At 44.3% G+C, this 22,741-nt stretch overlaps 1 protein-coding gene across 1 annotated transcript in view; it reads left to right on the top strand.

Annotated features, from left to right (window-relative positions):
- LOC147666494 (E3 ubiquitin-protein ligase TRIM39-like) overlaps positions 1 to 22,741 on the top strand; it is a 239,047-nt gene that overhangs the window by 52,798 nt on the left and 163,508 nt on the right. Inside the window, exons 3-5 of the mRNA XM_086949038.1 lie at positions 1,822 to 2,052; positions 11,772 to 11,794; positions 19,143 to 19,249. Coding sequence (XP_086805164.1) covers positions 1,822 to 2,052; positions 11,772 to 11,794; positions 19,143 to 19,249 — 361 coding nt within the window. The remainder of the gene's footprint in view (positions 1 to 1,821; positions 2,053 to 11,771; positions 11,795 to 19,142; positions 19,250 to 22,741) is intronic.

The following is a 22,741-nucleotide window of genomic DNA, read 5'->3' as shown; positions in this document are numbered from 1 at the left end:
GATAGCCATGGTCGGTAAGTTGTGAAAGAGGCAGAGGGCTACCTAGGGCCCCAGCTATCATTAGTGCAGAAAGTGCAATTCCATTGGGGTCCAGGAATGCGAAGGGCTCGCAAGAACCAAATTATGGAGAGAACAGTTTTTTTGTCAATTTCTGTTTTTGTTTGATGATTTTCCCTATCATATGTTTCACATTTACTGTGGATTATGAGCTACAAAAAAAGTATCCATGATATGATCTCAAATGCTCTGCCTTTGCGCTCAGCCCTGCCTCTCCTGTTTCCCGATCCTTGGAATAAAGTTTTGCAGAGGTCCCTGACTTCAAAACATTTTCCTTTGGGGACGTTTGAAGACCACTGCCTTAGGGTATGACAGTGAGGCCTCACCACGGGAGAGGCTGCTACTGCGGGCCAGAGTTTTCACTCCCTTTGGAACAGGAAGTGATGGGGGCAATAAACAGGGGTTTGCTCCCTCCCTCCTCACAGTGGATGGCTGGCCAGACTCAAACTCATTCTGGCCACGCAAGGCTTCCTCACTGCTCTACCAACCTCCCATCTCGAACTCAGAATTTAACCAGAAACCAACCCCCACCATACCGGTCTCTTTGAGATGTGGCATTTAATGTATAGACTTTGTCAGCAGATGCCCTTGGCAGCGAGTTTCCTGGGCCCTAGTGGCACCGCAGTGCAACTTTTAAGTTACCTCAGTCAAAGGAGGGCCACCACAGAAACTGTATGGTTTTTCTGAGAGACCAAATATTTGATCATTTACTCCTTCCTTGGAAAAAAACTAAAGCCCTTTAAATCAAAAACAGCAAAACTGAAAATGTTTACGCCATAGTTTATTTATTCAGACAGCACAGTCATTAACTGCAGCCTGCTGGGGTGTATTGATATAACCAGGGCCACTGGAATTATGCACCATTGGGGAGGGAGCCTGGCTGCTTGCATCCTGGGCAGGAGCCGAGAAGACCTGGGACCCGCTAAACTACATTAAAAAATATATATTATTAAATTGAACCCCCCCGCGAACACCCCCTCCCCAATCCCCCTCCTGCCCCCTCTCGCTCCCCCCGCGAGTCATGCCGGCCGCGACTAACTGAGTGGCCCACCCAAATTCACCATTGGCCCACCCAAATAAAAATTCCTGGAGCCGGGTCTGAATGGTCGTCCGCTTGGCAGACATTTCTAATTCTGCATGCGGTACCCCAGTCAGTGCGACTGAATAATTTACTCCTGTCTCCCTGACGGAGAAACGGACTGCCACCGTTATATAAATTAGGCCCCAAGTCATTTCTACCAATCCTACATTAAGTGTTAGCTGTTCAGATATCCTTCTCAGTACTATTGCATGTTTCTTATTTCACTTTGATACTTTGGGTGAGATAACGAATAAAGTTCCATTACCCCTTTAAATTGGATATTTCAGAACGTTACGCTTTGGTTGTCTCGAGTGACAATGAGGGGGAGGGACATGGAGGCAACTCATATGTAAAATGACGTAAGTGTGTCACAAGGCGTCTAGTAAAGACTTCACCAACATCCACCTCGGCTGAGTGTTAATCTTCTTTTAACCTTTCTGTATGGCAAGAGACAGTAAGAGATAATGCTCAGTCTTTGTAAAGTCGCAACACCTGTGATATGTGGTAGATCAGACTGACTGGACTTGGTGTTGGCTCCAGGGAAACGGTTCTGCTTGTAATGATAGGTGAATGGGTAACACGGGAACCAGTATCAGTGAAACGTGCTGAGAATGTGATAAATGTCCCTGTATTATAATAATAATACAGATATGTTGTGCTTTGTTTGGTTGTTGTTCATTAAGGAAAGCTTCAAGAACCAGACTGAGAAGATCATGAATACATTTGAGCTTCTGAAGCAGTTTCTGGAGAAGGAGAAGCAACAACTCCAGAGCAAACTGGAAGAGGAACGCGAGGAGAAGATGACTAAAATTCAAGAAAAACTGAGCGAACTGGAGAAGCAGCAATCCACCCACCGAGACCTGATCACGGAGCTAGAGGGGAAGTGTCAGCTGAAGGATGTGGAGCTACTGAAGGTGAGAATTTAACATCCCAGGAAGTAGAAGAGTAGAGTTCCTAGGAGGGGTAAGTGTCTGTAGCTGTATGTGGAGCTACTGAAGGTGAGAATTAAACATCGAGACATAGAAGAGTGGAGTTCCTTTGAATGGAAAGTGCCAGCAGCAGGATGTGGAGCTGCTGAAGATGGAGTTACACATCTTTAGAACTAGAAGAGTAGTGTTCCTCTAAAGGAACAGCCCACCTGCGGAGGTTGGTAATACCAGTTTTTGGATACCTCGGCAATGGGCTACTGAAGGCAGGCCCCCTGCCACTACCACACACCGGCCAGCATGTTGACATTGTTGGGTTTTTCTATCTAAATGCCGAAGTCACACCTGATTCCCTAGCAACAGCTCACTTACATCAGAGGCATTCTAAAAATGGTGCTCTATCGAACTTTCTCTCTGCCTCAACGAGTCCAGGACCTTCGGGCTATGATCCAAATGAATCAACCCTTGACCTAGTTCTCAGTGAGAGGTTCTGAGGCTTCTCTGTCTCTTGGTCTCATGCATCCTGCTCGTGCACCATGGCAGGTGGTATATGCAGGCTCTGCATTGGGACCTGAAGTCTCAGGAGGCTCCGCATCAAAGGAACCTCTCCGATTTCGATCCAGGTCACTGCAAAAGATCTGCAGTGGTGGCTGCTCTACCACAGTTGGTCTGGCGGCAGACCCCTCACCCTAACTTATCCAGAGCTAACGGTTATTACTGATATATTGTTGCTGGGTTCGGGAGGCATTCTGGGAGAGGTGGAGATCAGAGGACTCTGGTCATCGGCAGATACATACCTCCACGTCAAAACTTTGGCGTTGCGAGCTATACCCGTGCCACTGAAGGCATTCCTTCAGACTATTAAGGGGTGGTGGTTCTCACAGACCACATAACTGCCATGTTGTACTTCACCAAATAGGGCAGTGTGGGGTTGTGGGCCTGTCATGTAGTTCCTAGGAATTCCCCAGGACCTGCGCGTTTTGGATGACCTAAACTGAGGGCTTGGTGTACAAACAGACTCTGGACACCCCCAACGGATACGTCGGCGGTTAGACCAGCTAGTTCTACAGTGCCACTACCACCTCCCTGTATTCTACTGTGGTGTAGGTAGTTTCTGGCAACCACTGAACATGAGCACCCTGATTTCTCCGAGATCGTGGAAAACAGTACAGTACTTTTTCGCTCAGTCACTCGTGCTCGCTTATTCTCAGAAAACACATAGAATGACAATTTGAACATTTCCAATAAGTATTTATTGGTCGAGCATCAGTCAAGTGTAGAACATATTTGTTGAGACAATCAGGAGACCGAAGCATACGAAAGAAATTGCAAGTACCAATATAGTAAACAATAGATACATTTCTACAATAGTGCTAAAAAGAGGAACATGGACAGTTCTTAAAAGCGATAGCGATTTGCATATTCCTAAAATGCGAATCCTACGTATTATGTCTAAATGTACCTAGCCTAGATATGTAGATGTAGCATGTATATAGGTAGCCAAGGATCCCCTGGGGAAGCTCGAACCCCTTCTCTTGATGGTAGAGAACAAAGGACTCCGTCTCTGCTCCAAGGATGACACTGCGCAAGGGATGTCAGACCACTGTGTGTCGAAGATTCATCATGCAGGCCCCCAGTTCGGCTTGGAAGGAATTCTCCTCTAATTTGCAGAGGGGAAAGAGGGTCTTCTATACTAGAGTGGTCACTCTAGGGTTTATTCTAGAAAACATAATTTTTGAAAACAATCATAAATGTTTTCCAAACAATCATAAATGTTTATCAAAACAATGTCCTCGTGCATAGCGAGCCTGTTGGCCGAGAACGAAAAAAGCGGTAACAATATCAAGTATGCAGTGCCTAGGGACATGTTTATGTACGTCCGGTACAGCGTTATTTTTTTATAATATATCAAGAGCCTGTTCACGAAGGGACAGAGCTAACTACTAGGTAAAGTTACCCTTCAGAACCGTTATTGTAGTGTGGATGAGACCATGTATGTAAAAGGGGGTATAAATGACAGGACTAGCCTAAAGAACATGACCGGTCCTATGCCAGGAGGCTCTACATCTCTGGAGAAAGCTGAACGCTGGGGGCATCTCCCTGATCACCCAATTCTGTCAGATCTTCAAACGCCAGGGTGGACAAACTCCGCTCATGTTGCCAAGCGCATCACAGATGGCAACTGCACTCGGAGGTGGCACAGGGCATCTCCCAGCAAAAGAAGTAACCCTTTTCCAACTTTTCGCCACTGTGGAGAACACACCGGGGCTGATTACGATCTCATTAGGCAGGGCTCCAAACGGGATTGGGAAAAAGCAAATCCTATTAGGAACCAATGTTTCCGAACAAATCGTCCCCCTTTCCGAACAACCAAATACGATGCGAGGAAGCTGTCTGCACTGAATCAGTTTTGAACCTGAATCAGTCAATCAGAGTTCTTTGGAGCCGACTCGTGCAGCTCAATGGGGACTGCTTCCGAACGAGCGAGTACGATGACCGATTCTGACCGCTGTACCAACTCTGTTTTGCCGAGATGAAACTGCAGTGGGAATCTGACTTCAAGGGGGACGTAGCAGGCCCCCCATCACCCGGGTCCCTCTGATTCGGTTGTAGGGTGGTACGCATGGGTCCCCCCTTTCCATGCATGCACAGTGTGACTGGCACCATGGGGTGCACAATTTTCTCCACCCACCCCTTTTTTCATTGGCGGCCTGTGTTCATGTTGGGTACACAGGCTCCCATTGAATTCAATGACATTCTGACCGAACAGAGTCCGTACACACACGGACGCATCGTACTCGGTCAGTATGACTCCCGGAGTGCGATTCGTACGGAAAGCATTCCCAAACAATTCAGTGGGAATGCTTTCCTAACGAGATCATAGTCAGCCCCACAGTGTACAAAGTTTTAGACTTTGGAGTTCTGAAGGCAGCTCTCCTACAGAGACACCTTCTGCTTAAACTGGTAATAAAGGGAGGTTTAGGCCTGGTAAAAGGATTACTTTTCTAGGTTGAAATGGCACTTTAAAACTGCACACAGAGGCTACAATGGCAGTCTGAAGATGTGTTTTAAAGTGCTATTTAAGTGGGAGGCACAATAAGTGCTACAGGCTTACTAGTAGCATTTAATTTATAGGCCCTGGGTACATGGAGTACCTGCTTACTAAGGACTTACAAGTACATTCAATGTCCCAATTGGGTATAAGCCAGGAGTCATGAGAGACAGGACATTTAAAATGCGAGGAGGTATTGCAATTATTTACAAAGATTGCTACACTTGCAAATTTGAAGATTTATGTTTCACGGGTTGTGAGTCTGCATTATTTAAACTTACCATTACCCCACAGGTCACCTTTTCTGGCATCTTACTTTACTGCCCTCCGGGGCCCGCTAGGGTATAAGCTGACTCCTTCCCTCATCTAGTTGCTCCTTATCTCCTTGATGCTGCTAATGTTACCATTTTGGGTGATCTTAATTTACACTTCGATGACCCGGCATGTGCCACTAGCGCTACGTTCATCTTAGATCTAGCAGCTATGAATATTCCGCTGTGTAATTCGGGTCCCACTCATGCTCCTGGCCATCTACTGGACCCCATTTTCTTTAATCTGTCCAACATTAGCTGCCTCCCAGTTTTCCCAGTTCTCTGGTGGGCTTTCGAGTATATTCGAGCCCAGTCCCCAATGTGTCTGGCTATAAGCCTAACTCAAGAAATTGGGGTAAATTAAATATTGAAACCTTTAATAAGATCTTATCTGAGCATGCCTCCATCCCCGGCCCAATTTCGATAATAATAATAATAATAATAATAAATAATAAATAATACTGATATTTGTAAAGCGCGAACAGCTACCTCGCGAGGAGGTGTCCCGGCGCTAAAAGAGCATTTTTTAGGCAGAGCGAGAGGGGGGAGAGTGCTTAGGTTTTCTGGATAAAGAGCCAGGTCTTTAGTTGCTTCTTAAAGCTAGATTCTGTTGTGGCAGATTGGATGGTGGCAGGCGTTCCAGAGTATCGCCGTGCCGGCAGAAAAGGACCTGCCACCAAGTCGAGCTTTTCTGGCGCGAGGGACGAGTAGCTGAAGCAGGGAGTTGGAGCGCAGGCACCTCTCCTTATGATATCGGGGGAGTCTGAGTTTTAAGTAGTTGGGACATGTCCCCTTTAGTGCTCTAAACGCCAGAGTAAGAGCTTTGAATTTTATTCTGCTAGCCACAGGGAGCCAGTGCAGTTCGCGAAGATGCGGAGAGACATGCTGTTTGAAATGGATGTGTTTTATCAGTCTCGCAGCCGCATTCTGCACGATCTGCAGGCGTTGCACCGAATATTTAGGTAGGCCAAGATAAAGGCCGTTCGCATGGTCCAATCTGGATATAACTGTTGCAAGGACTACCGTTTTGCGACAGTCTTCTGGCAAAAGCGAGCGAAACTTACGGAGGTTCCTGAGTTTGTAAAGACACCCAGTTGTGACCTGCTGTATATGTGAAGAAAAGGAGAGACTCTCGTCCCATCTTACTCCCAAATTCTTCGTATTGGTGCTAGGTAGAGGAGGTGGACCCATTTCAGGAGGCCTCCACAGGTCCGAGGGGGGACGAGTCTGTTTGCCAAAGAAGATAACCTCCGTTTTGCCGGCATTCAGTTTTAATTTGTTGGCATTCATTCAACTGGCGACATCTCGAAGACAGCCCCTCATTTTACTAAAAGCTGCCTCCGACACATCAGAAAAAGGGAAGACTAATTGCGTATCATCTGCATACGAAATCGCCTTAACCCCCCATTTTGCAATCGGGGTAAAAAGTGGGGCTAAATAAATATTAAAAAGTAAAGGGCTGAGTGCCGACCCCTGAGGGACGGCACACCAGAGGCGTTTTGGTTTTGAGGAGAAGGTGCCCAAGGCTACTTTCTGGGAACGATCAGTAAGATGGGAATGGGGCCAACTCCGTGCCTTGTCTTCCAAACCTGTGTCCTTCAGCCGTAGCGGCAATCTGCCGTGATCCACCGTGTCAAATGCGGCTGATAGATCCAGGAGCACCAGCATAGCTGATTCTCCTGAATCTAAAGACCACCTAATCGACTCAGCCACCTCGATGAGGGCGGTCTCAGTGCTGAAGCCTGATCTAAAACCTGACTGAGTTTCATGCAGAATCTTTTTCCTCAATAAATCTGTTCAATTGTCGATGTACCCATTTTTCGAGCATTTTTCCTGGAGCTGCTAGTAGGGAGATTGGCCGGAGATTACTTAAATCGTCCTGGACGCCGTTGGGCTTCTTTTTCAAAGGAAGGAGTGTGGCGTGTTTCCAGCACTCAGGGAATATACCTGTTGCAATGGACGTATTCCAAATGTGTAAGAGTGGTAGAACAATAGAGTCCGACATCATTTTCCAAAGCTTAGGCGGGCAGGGGTCATAAGGGGCCCCTGATTTGCATTTTTGTATTTCCTTCAGGGCCTCGGAAAGAGAAATAGGATGGAATTGAGCTAACGAAGGGAAGGGCACACATTATCAGCCATGTCCGTCATTACTGTGGACTCTGGACTAGTGAAGGCATCATAGACTTTCATAATTTTTTTTATCAAAAAAGTCTGAGATGTCCTCGCATAGTCTCTCCGACGGAGTGACTTCAGTCTCAATAGCCCTCGGTTTAAAAAAAAGATTGAACAATCTTAAACTTCTTTGCTTGATTGCTCCGCTTGCTGAATGGAAGACACAATGAATAGTATTTTTTAGCCTTTTTTTATGGATTGATGAAGACCACGGAGGGATTCTTTGTAGCAAATTTTTGCTGAGTCACAATATTTTACCCGCCATAGTCGCTCTAGCCTTTTACAGTTGCTTTTTTCAGCCATCAGCTCAGTGGAGAACCATGGTGCGGAGGGGGATTCTCTGCGTGATGTGGCGACTTTTACAGGAGCAATGGTATCCATCGTGTTTCCTATCCAGCGGTTCAGCGCCACCGCATCAGTGTTCACGTCTGTGGTCAGAGCTGGGGGGGGGGGGCAAATCCAAGAGCAGGGCAAAGGGTGTCTGCTGATATATTATCCCATTTTCTACGTATATATTAACGTCTCCCATTTGTCTGGTGGTGAGGAGGGAGAGAAAAAGAGAAGGGAATTAAAAAGGGATCCGTCCAGAGCAATGGGGGTTTCGCTGTCGTGTCCAGTATGTTGGAAAAAATTAAATCCAACATGTGACCTGCCTTATGCGTCGGTCCCGAAATAATTTGAGTTAAATTAGCAGCTTTCAGCGTTGTAACAAGTTGAGTGGCCAGGGGGCAGCCCGGCCTATCTACGTGGACATTAAAATCGCCAACTACAATAAAGTATGAGTGAGCTAGAGAACTTTGGACTATAAAGTCTATAAGTTCACAAGTATTTGTTGAGGAACAATCAGGGGGTCTGTAGATCAGACCGGCTAAAGACAGTTGGGGGTTGATTTGGAGGCAAAAATATAGCCCCTCTATGCCGGTAATAGTGGTAGGTGTTGAGGACACCAATGTATATTTGTCCTTAAAGATAATAGCTACCCCGCCACCCCTTCTGTCCTTTTCTCTATTGGAGAAGCTAATTTTGAAGCCCGGCGGGACAGCCAGCGAAATGGAGGCCATATTTTCTTCAGTCAGCCAAGTTTCTGTAAGAAAACCACTCGGAGTCCACCAATAGCAGCCAGATGTCATCAGCATGCCTAGGGAGGGATCTACAGTTTAATAGGCCGGCCCTAATAATAGTATCAGAGGAATTAGTTAAAGGTATGGTTTTTAATTGTAAGTATGAGATTTGTGAAGATGGGCCATCACAAAGTGTCTTGCTACACATCGAGCATGATAGGAGACGTGGATGTAATACATAATTGGTTACTCAATTCCATTGATGTTTGCCTTGCTCTTTCAGCTAAAAAGATTAACAATCACCGGCCCCTTGGTTTACTGAGAGTTTAAAAGCAGAGAAAAGCAAATGCAAAGCGTCTGAGAGACGATGGAGAAAGAACTATACCTCAGATACTAAATCAGCCTATAAGCGGGCAAAAATAAATTACCATGCACTTTGTAAAGCTGCGCGTGCGGAGCACGTGACATCTACAATTTCAAAGGCACAGAACAATGCTAAAACATTGTTCAAGCTTGTTAAAGAACTATTGGGCACAACGTAACTACCCAAATCTCCCAATCTTACTGAATCTCAATGTGACGCTCTTGCTAGGTTCTTTCTCAATAAACTGGAAAATATATACGCCACACTGAATGAAGTCCAACCAGCTAATAGACAACAATATATGAAGAATCTTGATCAATCAACCATAAGTACATATCCACAGGTTGAAACATCTTTGACACCCAATAACAATCTAGAAACTGGGTACCGTTAGACATTAATTCCTTTACGTGAATTCTGGTTAGTATTAAATCCGACTCTCCCAGGGACCCTGTCCCATTTCTGTGCTCCAGAAACTTGGAAAGACATCTCTGCTTCTAATTATGGAGTTGTTTAATACCTCCTTAATGGAAGCTAAGGTACCATCTGCTTGGGAGCATACAATGGTCCTTCCACTTTTAAAAAAAGGTAATCGCTGACCCAGCAAAACTGTCGAACTTCCGGCCCATTTCTCTGTGCCTGGCATTTTCTAAAAATCTGGAAAAACATGTCAACATTCAACTGTCATCATTTGTTGAAACCCCAAAAATTCCTGCATGGCTTGCAGTCTGGTTTCCGACCAGGATTTTCAACGGAGACTACCTTGCTTGGAGTTACAGAAATGTTACGTAACCATGACGGGGATACCGTGGCTCTTATACTCTTTGACTTAAGTGCAGCGTTTGACACGGTTTCTCATACTCTGCGCCTGCAAGCTTTGCAATCCTTGGGTGTGACGGGCAAGGCTTTTAATAGGCTTAAAGATTTCCTGGTGGATTGCACATTCCAAGTCTTTTCTCCCACACCCAGTTCCAAAACTTACTCTTCATCTTATGGCATTCCCCAAGGCTCGATCCTTAGCCCTCTATTATTTAATATCCATGTCAGGCCTCTGGCGCTGATTGCTGAAGAGTCGGGCTGTCTCCTTTTTCTTATGCCGATGACACCCAGTTTGTCTTTTCCTTATCTGCTGACAGGGTTTCAAAATCATCCTTTCTTCAATCCGGATTGAGGGATATTGCAGGATGGATGCAAGCCAACCTGCTTAAACTCAATTGTGAAAAGACAGAGGTGATGATATTGGGCAAGAATAAAGATCTATGGGGCCACCAACATTGGCCATCTGAAATGGGTACCTTGCCCCAACCCAGTCAGCAGGTTCGGAACTTAGGTGTCATAATTGACGACAAACTTTCAATGAGGCAACAAGCATTGAGTGTCATCCATCTGTTTTCCGATCCTTAAATGGCTCGGGAAAATCCTCTGGATGATGCCTTCGTCTACTCAACGTACCGTGGTCCATGCTCTTGTTACTTTAAAGCTGGAGTATGGCAACATTCTGTATATCGGAGCCAATAAGGATGTGGTACGGAAGTTACAGTTGGTACAAAATGGGGCGGCCAGATTGCTCTGTAAGGTCCCTAAATCAGCTTCCATTTCAGGCACCCTCTGTGATCTTCATTGGTTCAGGGTTGAGAACCGTATCAAGTTCAAAGCCCTGAGCTACATGTTCAAAATTAAAAGCGGTAAAGCGCCTCAATATCTGAATCCCCTAGTGCACCTTTACCTTCCCTCACGCTCCTTACGTTCGGCCACCCAGGTGAAATTTATGGTGCCTAGGATCAGGCTGTCACGTATGGGTGGTCGGTCCTACTCTTGTATTGGCCCCTCTCTGTGGAACTCCCCTCCGACGCCACTTCGGACTGAAACCAGTTATGAGAATGATTGCAGGTGCTTAAAAACCTGGCTATTTAATATGTAGATTCCACTTCTTTTCCTCTCTTCTTTCTGCTCTGACAGGTGGCGCCGGGAAACCCTTGGGTAGTTGTGCGCCTTCTAAGATCAAATAACATAACATAACAATTTGACCATGTTTAAGGGAGAGAGCACAAGCACTTAAGCCCTGGTTTACTGACCATTGCTGGTCTATAATCACCTCCTGTGTAGCAGCTGTTTATGGTGGGTTTTCAATTGACAAGTTGTGCTTGGTGAGTGAAAATTGCTTTACCCTAATTTTTTTATGGTGGTTTGTATTGGTAAACCTATTTATATGTCTGATTTATCAGGCAGGGATTTTGGATGTATGGATGGTTTTTCCGAACTATTTTGACAGTGTTTGGTTCATTGGGTTTCACTGAGGTGATTTGTCCATCACTGGTATTCAAACAGCAGGGGTATTTCACAAAAGTGCAGGAAATAAGAGTGAGCCAAGGGACTCTCCATCAGGTAATGGCCTCTCTGCTCTTAATCTGTTGTTTAGCTTTCACAAAACAGCTAAAGATATTGCTTTTTGCTTCCTTATAAGTTCTCTTTCAGATTTAGCATCCAGACGGCCTCCTTTGGTGCACAAGGTGCTTCTTAATTTATTAATAATCCAGCATAACATACCAAAGTGAATTGTGACTGTTCTGCTCTCAACCCATTGTCCGTGTTGAATATTTGGCTGCCTAGTGGCTTAATATAGGTCAATTTACCAAGCCATACGTCTGGAGATATCAATAGCAGCTCAGTGTCTCTTAAATATTTATACCACATCATTCGGAGTACTAATTTCCTTTTTATTTGTCCACTTTCTCTTTTCTCTCTAGGGAGTGCAGATCATCTTGGGCAGGTATGTTCTCTTTTTCCTATGGACAATATAATGAAGACTTAATGTTGTCCTTTGTGTGAATTCTTATTCTCACAAATATTATGGCACAAGGTTTTTATAAATGATAACTGGTTCACTAAAAAAATTGCATTTTGGTGCTATTATTTCAGAAGTGTGAACTTGTGTATCAGTCTTAGATGGCAGAATAGGTAGCCTTGTTTTAAAATGTATTGAACTGATATGATTTGCACAAAACTAAAGATTTGCTGGCACTGTGCTTCAAAAAATGCCTTGGGAGTAACACAGCAGCCTGCCATCCACACACAGCAGTATGAGCCATATATGATAAAGGCTTCCAGCCGCAGATTCCTTACCTTCGAATATTCCTCATGTGTCAGACTGGACTCAGACATTTTCTAGCAGTACACATGCGTGCTGGTAGGTGGTGTTTGGCTCCACGTCGACACCGGCCACCCCAGCCAGCTGAGGTCAGTTCTTTTCTTTCTGTGCCAGTCAGTGCAGATCCAAAGACAGCTACCCCCAGTGATTTTTTTGACTGAGTTTTTTTCAATCTTTGGTTGAAATGTTTTGAGATTTTTCTACTGGTGTGTGAGGTTTTCCCCCCAAGAAACAAGCGGTTTGCATGGTCTGTTTGTGGTGCGTGGAGCAGGACCACAACTCCAAGACCTGCGAGGACTGCTGCACCATGATCCTCAAAGTGCTTTGGGAACTATACCTGAAGCTTCTGGCCCCCCAGTTGCTCCCGACGATCATCGTTAAGATCCAGCCCATCAAGTAAGTCCCAGAAATGCAAGAAATCCGAGTGGTCTTTGACTTCTCTTCTCCGGCCCATGTCATCGGATGGGGCACGGGCACATCGTCACTGTAAGACTGTCTGATGTGGAGCCTGTGCCAGGGTCCGCTCCAAGCCTTCTATAGTTTCCAGGAGATGAACGATCCCCGCCCAACTCACTGAGTTCTCTGAGGACATGCTCCTTATATCTGGGCAGCCCGACCCCTCTGGAGCGCCTTCAGGCTCCATGGAGCAGGAGGGGCCCCTACTGGATTTACGCCACCGGGTCTGCTGTCTGTGCCAGTCAAGCCCCTTTCTTCGAGTGCTGGGTCCAGAGCAGCAAAGTCTGCGAGACCGACCTTCCTTGATCCCTTTTCTGGTGTCATCGCTCCCACTACTGCCAGCCCCATCGTCATACCGACTCCAACATGGACTCTGGCGCTGACCGGCACCATGCCTTTTTCCTTTGACAGACCAGGATAGGGTGACGATTGGAAGGGATCTCGGGACCCTTATGGTTACCATTATCCCCTAGATGAGCCAGAGGACAACTGGGAGAAGGAACTGGCAGACGCCAGTAGTTAGGACACCTCTCCAGACACTGGTCTCTCTCCCTACTATGGCTATGGAGGAGGGTGCCTCATTCGCAGTGGCGGTGTGGAGGGCGGCTGAGGTCCTGGACCTTCCATTGCCCTTGGTGGGTCAGAGGTTTCTTGGTCCTATGTTTTTATAATAACATGAAGACTGTATGTTAGATCCTTCCTCCTGACAGAGAAATGTTATAGTAGTGCACTGTAAACCCATAGTATACTATTTATGTCCTACCTCCAGTAGAAAAATCTTGTGCCTTTTCATCATTTGTTGCCTAGAAAGGGGGGGATAGGTATTAGTGACTGCCTCCTTCTGTCTAGTATCCTTTCACTGTAAATCTTGCCTTTACCCTATGGCCTCTTTCACAATTGGAGAGATGCCAAATGATACAATGGATTTCCTCTTTTTAACAGTAATGTCTTAATCCATATATTTGCAAAGCATTGATTCACTGCCCCAATTCTGAGGAGTATCACAGTGATCAGTTTTTTCCCTCACTACATTTCAATGGATTTACCCACTGGCACACATACATCAAAAGTATCAAATTAAATACAATTGGAGTGACAGAAGTGGGTATAATGAGTTTCAAGTTAACTGGTATCCCAAAAGATTTAGATGCTATTCAGAACTCATTACTTACTACCACTGAATACTGTATGACCAAAAATGTGTTGAAACTCAACCCTTCAAAAACGGATATTCTTGTATTCTAATTAAAAAAGAAATGTTGACCACTCCCCCTTGCCTTCTCCTTGGAGACTCCATTGTTTGCGTCACAAATTGCAACCGTCACAGAACCTGTTTCTTCCATCTTAGGATGCCGAAAAGAATCTCTCCCTGCCTATCTTTTCCCCATAAAGGTGCACTAGCCAACACTTCAATGCAATCGAAACTTGATTTCAGTAATATCATATATCTTGGTTTTCCAAAAAAAGCATCATGCATCTCCATTCCATCCAATATGCCATTATTATATAGAAATGTTATCTTATGAGTGATGGTGCACATGATTAGTGCTTAAAGAAATTAAAGAAGCAAAGGTATGGGACCCATGTCTTTAGAAGAGCTCTTTACAAGTATGTGATACTGGTGTCCAGTCAAAAAGATGTAAGCATTACCCATAATCACCATCACAGGGGTTGGAGGGTTAAATTTGGACACATTGTGATTTCTGGCTTGGGCTCTTTTAATAGTGTCTTCCGCTTGATCCTTTTAGGTTCTCGCAGTATATACCTAATTCACTAAATGACTCTACTCTCTCTTGCTAAAACTCTGCCAAAACAGACCTAGGTTAGTTATTCCTCTTCCATGGCACCCACAGTATTTGCCTACCGTCCAGCCACAATACCTCAACCTTTCCATCACCCTGGACTTTCAGCGTGCACGTTGCCAACCAAATGAAGTGAATCATATTAGTCACCTTCACAATGACAGACGGATTCTACCAGGTCAATGTACATAATCTCCAACTATTTCCCCCGAACAATCAATAATTCTTTATTCGGTCCATAGAAACCATAAAAGCGCAAGCAAGAAAAAAAATACAAAATACATATATTAGTAATATTTAAACATGGCTACACTTGATTTTTATGTAAATACCCACATGCCATTAAATTATGTTTAAATGACAGCTAATACTCAGTTTAAAAAAACGGAATAAGAAACCATATAAAAAGCCTGACCAACAAATACCTGACAGAAACAAAAACGTACAAAAAATAGGTCAGTTATGCTATCAGATATGTATCGGGACCGGCTAAATAATCTATAATTCAGCTAAACTAATAAAAACTGGTAAAGCTCCTAATCAATAGTTCACTTTTTCCTGAGTCTAATGGCTCCGCAAAGAATTTGTGACCCCAAAACACACCAATGGCAAGGTAAGTAATTGTAAAAACATGGCAGGTCTTACTTAAATAGTTTGTGACTGACTAAGAGGAGAATAAATGTATTCCTCGGGGTGCAATAGAAATCACATAAGAATATAACGTGCATCATATTCTGGTCTGAAACATTACCACAGGAGCATGGATTAAGGTCTCCTTGTTTACAAAAACCCTTAGGAGTATCTAAAAACCAATGAAAGGTATTGAACCTAAACCTTGTCTATAAGGAGCAGTGATCGGGGTTACTAACAATTAACAGGTATGGTTCCCCCTTTGACAGGTTTTCAATAGAATATACTGTGTGATGATTGGTTTAACAAGTTCCCTCCCCTCTCTTTCATTTAGCCACATCTCCAGAAGCAAATTTTTCACAGCCTCTGTCTCCATGGGTCGTGAATAAATACGTACAGTGGACACTCGACAGTGTTTCTTTAACATATTTAAACCATGGGATGTTTAAAGCATGCTCAAGTGCTCTACAATCCTCAATGACTAGCTGATTTAGAACAAGGACCGAGCTAGACCAGATTTTCAACCAGCGAGTGGTGGGTGCCAGTGTGATGAGGCCGGAGACATAACCCAGACCAACCTCCTCGTGTAGTATGTACAAGGGAGTGCTGGTGGGGACAGCAAGTAGACAACCTAAAAATTATTTTCGACCACTTGGTGTTCTCCCCTGTCTTTAGACCCTCACACGTCACTCCTGTACGTCGCCATTGGGACACACTATTCTCGATATACCTTCAATAAAGCAGGTACCGGTTTGGCCCCTAGTCTGCATCCAAAACCCATGGTAGCACCCATCGCCCTCAGTAGTATGTTCACCACCAAAGTGCCTTTATTATGTAATAGGACCCCAGATATGGGAAGGTCGTGCCCTTAGTAAGTTCAACACTATTGCCAAAGAACTTTGGCCCACCAGCCTTCCGGCAGCCGATTGTCATGGTATGTTATTTAGTAAAGTTGGTGTACAGATCTAGGGAGTTCATAAAATTAATAAAAGCATTAATAAATGTTGGAGGCCCACAGCAGTTTGTGAAAACGGGACTGCATCATCCGCATAGAATAGGGAGGGGATTAATTTAGACCCCGCCGTTGGAGGCTACAGTCAAAGCATCCTGAGGTTGTTAATGTATAGGGTGAAAAGCAGGGTGGGGAGGGGCATAATGCTCCCCTGTTCCCCTGCCTTACCCCTCAGGGGGCAGCCAAACTGCCATTCTCATCATATCTGTCCAAGGTGCAAAGATTAGAATGAAAGTTGTGTAAGACTGCCACAATCTCGAGCTTCATGCCCACATCCAATAAAATGTGCCATAGTTTGGATCGGTTCACTCCGTCTAATGCTGAGGTTGGGTCCATAAATGCCATATGTAGGCAGTCATTCCTGGCTACCGTACAATTTGCATACTACCAATTGCAGATTAATACATTTGTCCAGGGTCCCTCTTTCCTGCCTGAAACCATATTGTAAATCTGATATTAAGTTGGGGTTTTCTTGCCAGAAGGTTAGGTGCTTGAAGACACCAATCCCCATTATTTTGGCGGCGGAGTATAAAAAGGACATAGGACTATAGGAGGTTGGATCATCCCTAGCCCCTTTTTAAAAAAAAAAATAGGAAGAATTATTGCACCGGACCAGGAAGAAGCTTACATGCTGCGGTGAAGACCCGAGACAAGAAATTAGCCCAGGTCAGATAATCTGCTTTATAGAGATCTTGGGGAAGCCGCATCTGGCCCGTCTCTTACCCCCTATTGTGGCCAGGATCGCTTTGACCACCTCCTCAGTGGTGAAAATCTGGGGTGGAATATCTTTTTCTGGAACCCAAGGGGTATCTCGGCCAACCAAATCCTTCCCACTATCTACTCCCTCAAAATGGGTTAACCACCTATCGAGGGGAATAATACAGTCAAGTCTACTATTAACAAGGCCAGTGAAAAAAGGTCTGTTAACTATCTCCCAAAAGTAGGTGCTGTCCGCTAGAGTGGACACTTGGCATAGGTCCTCCCAGGCTTTCTCCTTGATTACCTTTTTCCTCTGAAGCACAGCTAATTTATATGCTTTCCTACAAGCCCTCATTTTTTCCCTCATCCCTGGGTTGCTGCTTTTAGGCAGCCATTAGAGCTCTTTGGGTCTTAGACCAACTGTGGTTGAACCACTTTTCCACTTTATTGGGTACAGTTACGCAGAAGATTTGTGTCAATTTGCCCACTAAGTCTATTAATGGCCTCAAGGACTCCCGTCCCTCTTGAATCACTAATTAAACATTGGGCAATGTCGCCCGCGTTTGAGTGTAAAGGTTATTTAAAAAAAGCCTCTGGTACCACCCTGTCCCTTTATATCCTCCTGGCCTGATACTTAGTACATGGGGATATGTTGGATTGACGCGCATTCGAACTATTATCCAGCCCCAAATCCCGAGCCAATTCCAATAAAACGGGATTATGGTCGCTCAAACTATTTCGACTGATTCTCAAAGAATGGATGAAGGTGGGCAAAGGGGCTGATAACATAATAAAATCTATAACTGAGGAGCAACCCCTTGCGGTAAAAGAGGGAATAATTTTGCCCTCCCTAGTCTGATCCAAACAGTGCAAATTATTAGCAGCCAAAAGGTCTTCGAACAGATTACCCTGTTCCATATGTTCAACATGGGTAACCACTGGGATTAAATCAGTTGTGCTTTTTACAAAAATGCAACATTAAAATTTCCCACTTATATAACCTGATAGTGTGAAGTTCTTTCTTCCGCATATTGCTCTAAATATTGCCCCAACGCAAGTAAGTATTCAACTAAACGAATTATAAAATGTAACTACGTCAATGGGGGATTATTTTTATAAAGTAATTCAACAGCTAGCAAGTTTGGTGATTTGCCACCAAGAATATCCTAGCAGTAAAAAACAGTACTAATAAAAAAAGGACCCACACACTGGGAGAACTTGTTTTTCATTTTCTCAAAACAAACTCTTGCTTTGGGAGTTTGTTTTTGGAAGTTTAGTGTAGCCGTTCATCACCAATGGCAGACGCTGAACAAACTCTTAAAGGACTTTGCATGATACACTATGACAACAGTTCATACAAACCCTTAAATTTTACCAGAGGACTGTTGATCAGCTCTAAATTTGGTGAGCGGAGTAAAGGCAGAATGGTGACCACCCTCACTCTCTTTACTCCGTCTGCCAAAGTCTACATTGGGCCCTAAGTGGTGGATAATTATAGTGGTTGTGAGGGATGACCTCCTCATGGACTGCCTGCTGCGATGACCACATTCACTTGTGGATGTTGCCTTGCTTCTGTCAAAATGTCTGCCGGGAACAGTTTTGATAAATGATCATTTGGGTGTAAGGTGAATTACAAATTGTCTAATGTGATGGTAGAACATTCCAAAATAATCTAAAATAGAATGATTGGTTCCTTGGAGCAGCAATTGGGGAGGAAATATGGCGCCTTCTACCCAGGCTTGTTTTATGCTTGTATGGAGGTGCCCCAAATAGGCCTGGTAGTTAGACCTGATGAGATCTGCTTTGTCAAAACCAAGATGCCAGACACTTTTTAATGTTGTGGAATATGTTCCTTAGAATGCTAGTGACTAGTTGATACTTAACGCAAAGCACAGACTTTACACGAGTGAAAAACTCATGCAGGAGTAGAGTTTTAAAGAGGCTTGGTACCATAACTGGTTATTGGACCTTCAAGCCAATTAGTTCTTGCCAGAAGAAAACGTATAACCGCTTCTTCAGAAGAGGGTTGATGCCCTGCAGTGATGAGCAGGTACTACTCTTGATAGTCCAGGGTACACTTGGAGTGACTTGGTTTTCAAATGGTACTTCAGGCCCTTGGACACCAGCGGTAAAGGGCAACCTTCCAATGTTCACTATTGTTTACTAATTGTAGAGGGCCACAAAGAAAAAGGCCTTTCAATCTTGCTGTGAGAGCCAAGAGAGAATGGCGCCCCCTTATAACAATCACATATGTGCACTGACATTCTTTAGAGGGTTCCTACATCCTAGAGTAAAAAGAGTGCAATGAGCGAGCGCGAAGAATGAGCTGTGAACAAAAAGGTGATCTGCAATATTGTTTTCTAATCGGCAGGTGTGATCAAATGAAAGCTGAGAAACCCTGGGAAGATGCTGCTGTGGAGCAGACTCTTCAGAGCAGACAGCATGCCTCCTGGCAGGATAAGCTTCTAGAGTTAAAAGGTAAATACATATCTGATTACAAATTAAACCCATTTAAGGAGGAATTGCTCACGGTGGAGGGTTGGGCGCATGGCCAGGGCACCTTTGCATACTATGAACACTAGCCTCCTAGGTTAATGTTACAGTGAGTGCTGTTATGGCCGATAGATTACCCTATTGTTGGGTAGGAGGGTAGTATAAAGTGTGTGAGTTTGGAATCTACAGAAAGTGAAAGAGAATGAAGCGTTGTGAGATCACAGTATTAATGGTGCTGCCAATGGAGGGAAGAGAAGCATCAGGTAGGTGTGCTGCTGATAGTGTAATGCGGGAACAGGACCAGTGAGAGTTCTCTGTGAGCTGTAGAGCTGTTGGATGCATGACCCTGTGGCTTAGCTGAATCCACAAAATTCCTTCCACTCTGCATTTCCACATTTCTCTTGATAATAATGGCACCACTCTTGTGTGGTTGGGCCCATTACCTGAAGCTAGAACAGACAAAACTGTGATCCATATTGACTCCATATGGTCACAGTTTTCATCCTTTCCTGTTGCAGATGCTATGCCCAGCAACACAAGCGCCAATGTTGTGTGTGATATGATCTGAAATTGAGAATCCAATACAAATCTGTCCAAGTGAGAGTGTACTAAAGAGACAAGAAAAATCTATTAACTCCATAAAAAGTAGCACTCCGTTTTTATCACTCTGTGATGCAAAGAAGCTAAAAGTGAAAAAACGTATCCTGTCCAATTGCAACACACACAACAGAGTGAATTGAAATGCATTTTATTCTCAAAGGACACATTGTCATAGCAATCCCTGGTAAATAAGGGGAAACCTTTGTGTTGGGATGTGTCTTCAAGAGAAGGCAAAGTGCCCTCACTAAGAGTTAAGGTAACCAGTAGCTGAAGTGAGCCAATACTATGCCGCATGCTGTTATGCTAAGATGTGCTCAAAACAAATGTGAATGACACAGGTATGTTCCAATGGTAAAAGAGGAGTGTGGAGATCACTATCAGTAGAAGATAAGGAATGTCGCTGAAAAGAGCGTCATGGCCATCAAATACATTTCATGAAAAGGTTCCCTCAGTTCGTGCAAAACGACAAAAAACCTTTCCTTAGGGAACAGGTGAAAGTCCAGCTTAAAGATTGCAAATTTGTCTGTCAACTTGAAATCGCGGGTGCCCTTCATACTAGAGACTGGTGAATCCTCATTTGCTATTGGTGTGGTGTTATTTCCAAGAGATCCTGAGACGAGACAGTACAATGAGGTTGTATAATAATCAATGTAAGAAGGTGGATTTCTGGTTGGCAGAGGTATGCACCCTGTTCAAGCAGGTACCGCATCCCTAGTCAAGATAACTCAATAACACACTTAAAATTAACCTGTGCTCATGCTCTATTAGCTTGGGACAGAGCAGTCAGGCTTAACTTAAAAAGCAATGTGTAAGTATTTGTGCAACACTTCAAACAGAATGCAGTGAAAAGTTCGCTAAAACAATCTATGCTACATTAGAAACCTGGCTTATATTTGTACGAATAAATCACCAGAATTCCAATAAGTAGAAGTAAAGATATATGAATTTTTAAAGAATAAACTGTTTTGTAGTGCTTAGAAACCGATGGCTCCAGTTGGTGCTATCTGGTTGCGCTAGACCAGATCAAATCCAAAATTCTAAGCAGACTCCAATGGAGCATGGGGTCATATGCAAGGTGGCCAGTTGAACAGTACCTTGGATGTGTCAACGTTAAGGGCGATGCACGAAGCAAAGAAGATGATGTGTCATCGTGGATCTTACAAATGTAGGCGATGCATCGGTTCTGTGCTGCACACTGTTGAGGATGCTTCGAGGATCAAGATGCAAAGAATACTGGGACGATGAATCATTGTTGATCCGCCTGGCTGTAGATGATGCTAGCAGCATGAAGCGATGCATTGGTGCTGAACCACCAAAGTCAAGAATACATTGGAAACTGGAGGTGATGCATCATGCAGTCAGCGATGCAGAATCTGCAGTCCTTGCAGCAGCAACAATGGGTCGGTGTCAAGGGAAATGAGCCGGTTCTGATTGACGCAACTTTGTCATTTTTAAAGATGCAGCACTTTAAAGTCCCTTCCAAGGGCCCAGAGCTGGATTGACACAACTTGGCAGAGTAGCCAGTTTTAAGGTGATGTTTTCAGGTTGAAGAGGGCAGTCTTTGATAACCCAGAGACTTCAGTAAACAGGAGGGAAGCCAAAAAGCCATTGGAGAAACTTAGGTTCTAGGATGTAGATATGCAGGTCCAGTCCTTCTCACTCCCAGGCAAGAGGGAAGTAGGCAGCAGGTCAAAACCACATAGCAGTTTTTTTCCTGGTGGAATTCCCTCAGTTCCAGAAAAGTTCTGAGTTGGTAGTGTCAAAGGTTCAGTACGTATGCCGAGTCAGGCCTTCAAAGTTGGGTAGACTTCAAAGAGATTCCTTTGAAGTGCAGCAGTGCCTTTCTTTCCTGCCCTGGCTCCGGACTCACTACATGGGGTATGTAATCCTTTGTGTGGGGACAGGACACAGCCCTTTCAGGTGTCAGATCCTCCCTCCCATCTTGCCCAGGATGGCCCATCGGAATGCAGATTGCCAATCAGTTACACCTACCCTTCCTTTGTGTGTGACTGTCTAGAGGAAATGCAGAAAGCCAGCTGTCACCCACCCCAAAAGTGTATCCCAGAGGCAGGCAAAAGGCACCAAATGGGTACAGTAAGAAAACACCAACTTTCTACAAGTGGCATTTTCAGAATTGCAATTTAAAATCCAAGTTCACCAAAACGCTGTATTTTAAAATTGGGATTCCAAAGACCCCAAATTTGGGGGTCCCAACCCTTCCCATTTGAAAATTACATTACATTAAAAAATGTAATAAGGCAATCCAAATGTTATCCTACAGAATATATAGACCTTGAAGTACTGAAAAACAAATTTAAGAGTATTTCACTTCCAGGGCATGTAAAACCAAAACGTTATCCTACTTCTTATTTACACTGCACCCTGCCCATGGGCTGTCCAGGGCGTAACCTATGGGTGACCTATTTATTATAAAAAAAGGTTTGGGCCTGGCCAGTAGGTTATCTTGCAACGTCGACATGGCAGTTTAAAACTGCACATAGAGGCTCTGCAGTGGCAGGCCTGAGCTTTAAAGGGCTAATTAAGTGGGTGGCACAATCAGTGCTGGAGGCCCACTAGTAGCATTTAATTTACAGGCCCCGGGCTAATGTAGTGCACTTTACTCGGGACTTTTAGGTAAATTAAATATGCCAGTTGTAGATAAGCCAAGGTTACCAATTTTATAAGTATAGAGCACATGCATTTCAGCACCGGTTAGCAGTGGTAAAGTGCCCAGAGTCCTAAAGCCAACAGAAACGAGGTCAGAAATACAGGAGGAGGAAAACAAAACGTTTAGGGTGACCCTAATCAAGGGCCCTTTCCACTTCGGAAAGGAAGTATGTGTTCTATAATAGAGTTGCTAATGATAAGGAAGCCCCA

Source organism: Lissotriton vulgaris, unplaced genomic scaffold (genome assembly GCF_964263255.1).
Source record: "Lissotriton vulgaris unplaced genomic scaffold, aLisVul1.2 SCAFFOLD_1516, whole genome shotgun sequence".
In the NCBI taxonomy this organism is placed as follows: Eukaryota; Metazoa; Chordata; class Amphibia; order Caudata; family Salamandridae; genus Lissotriton; species Lissotriton vulgaris.
Note: the sequence above shows the minus strand (reverse complement) of the source record. Positions and strands in the feature narration are given on the sequence as shown.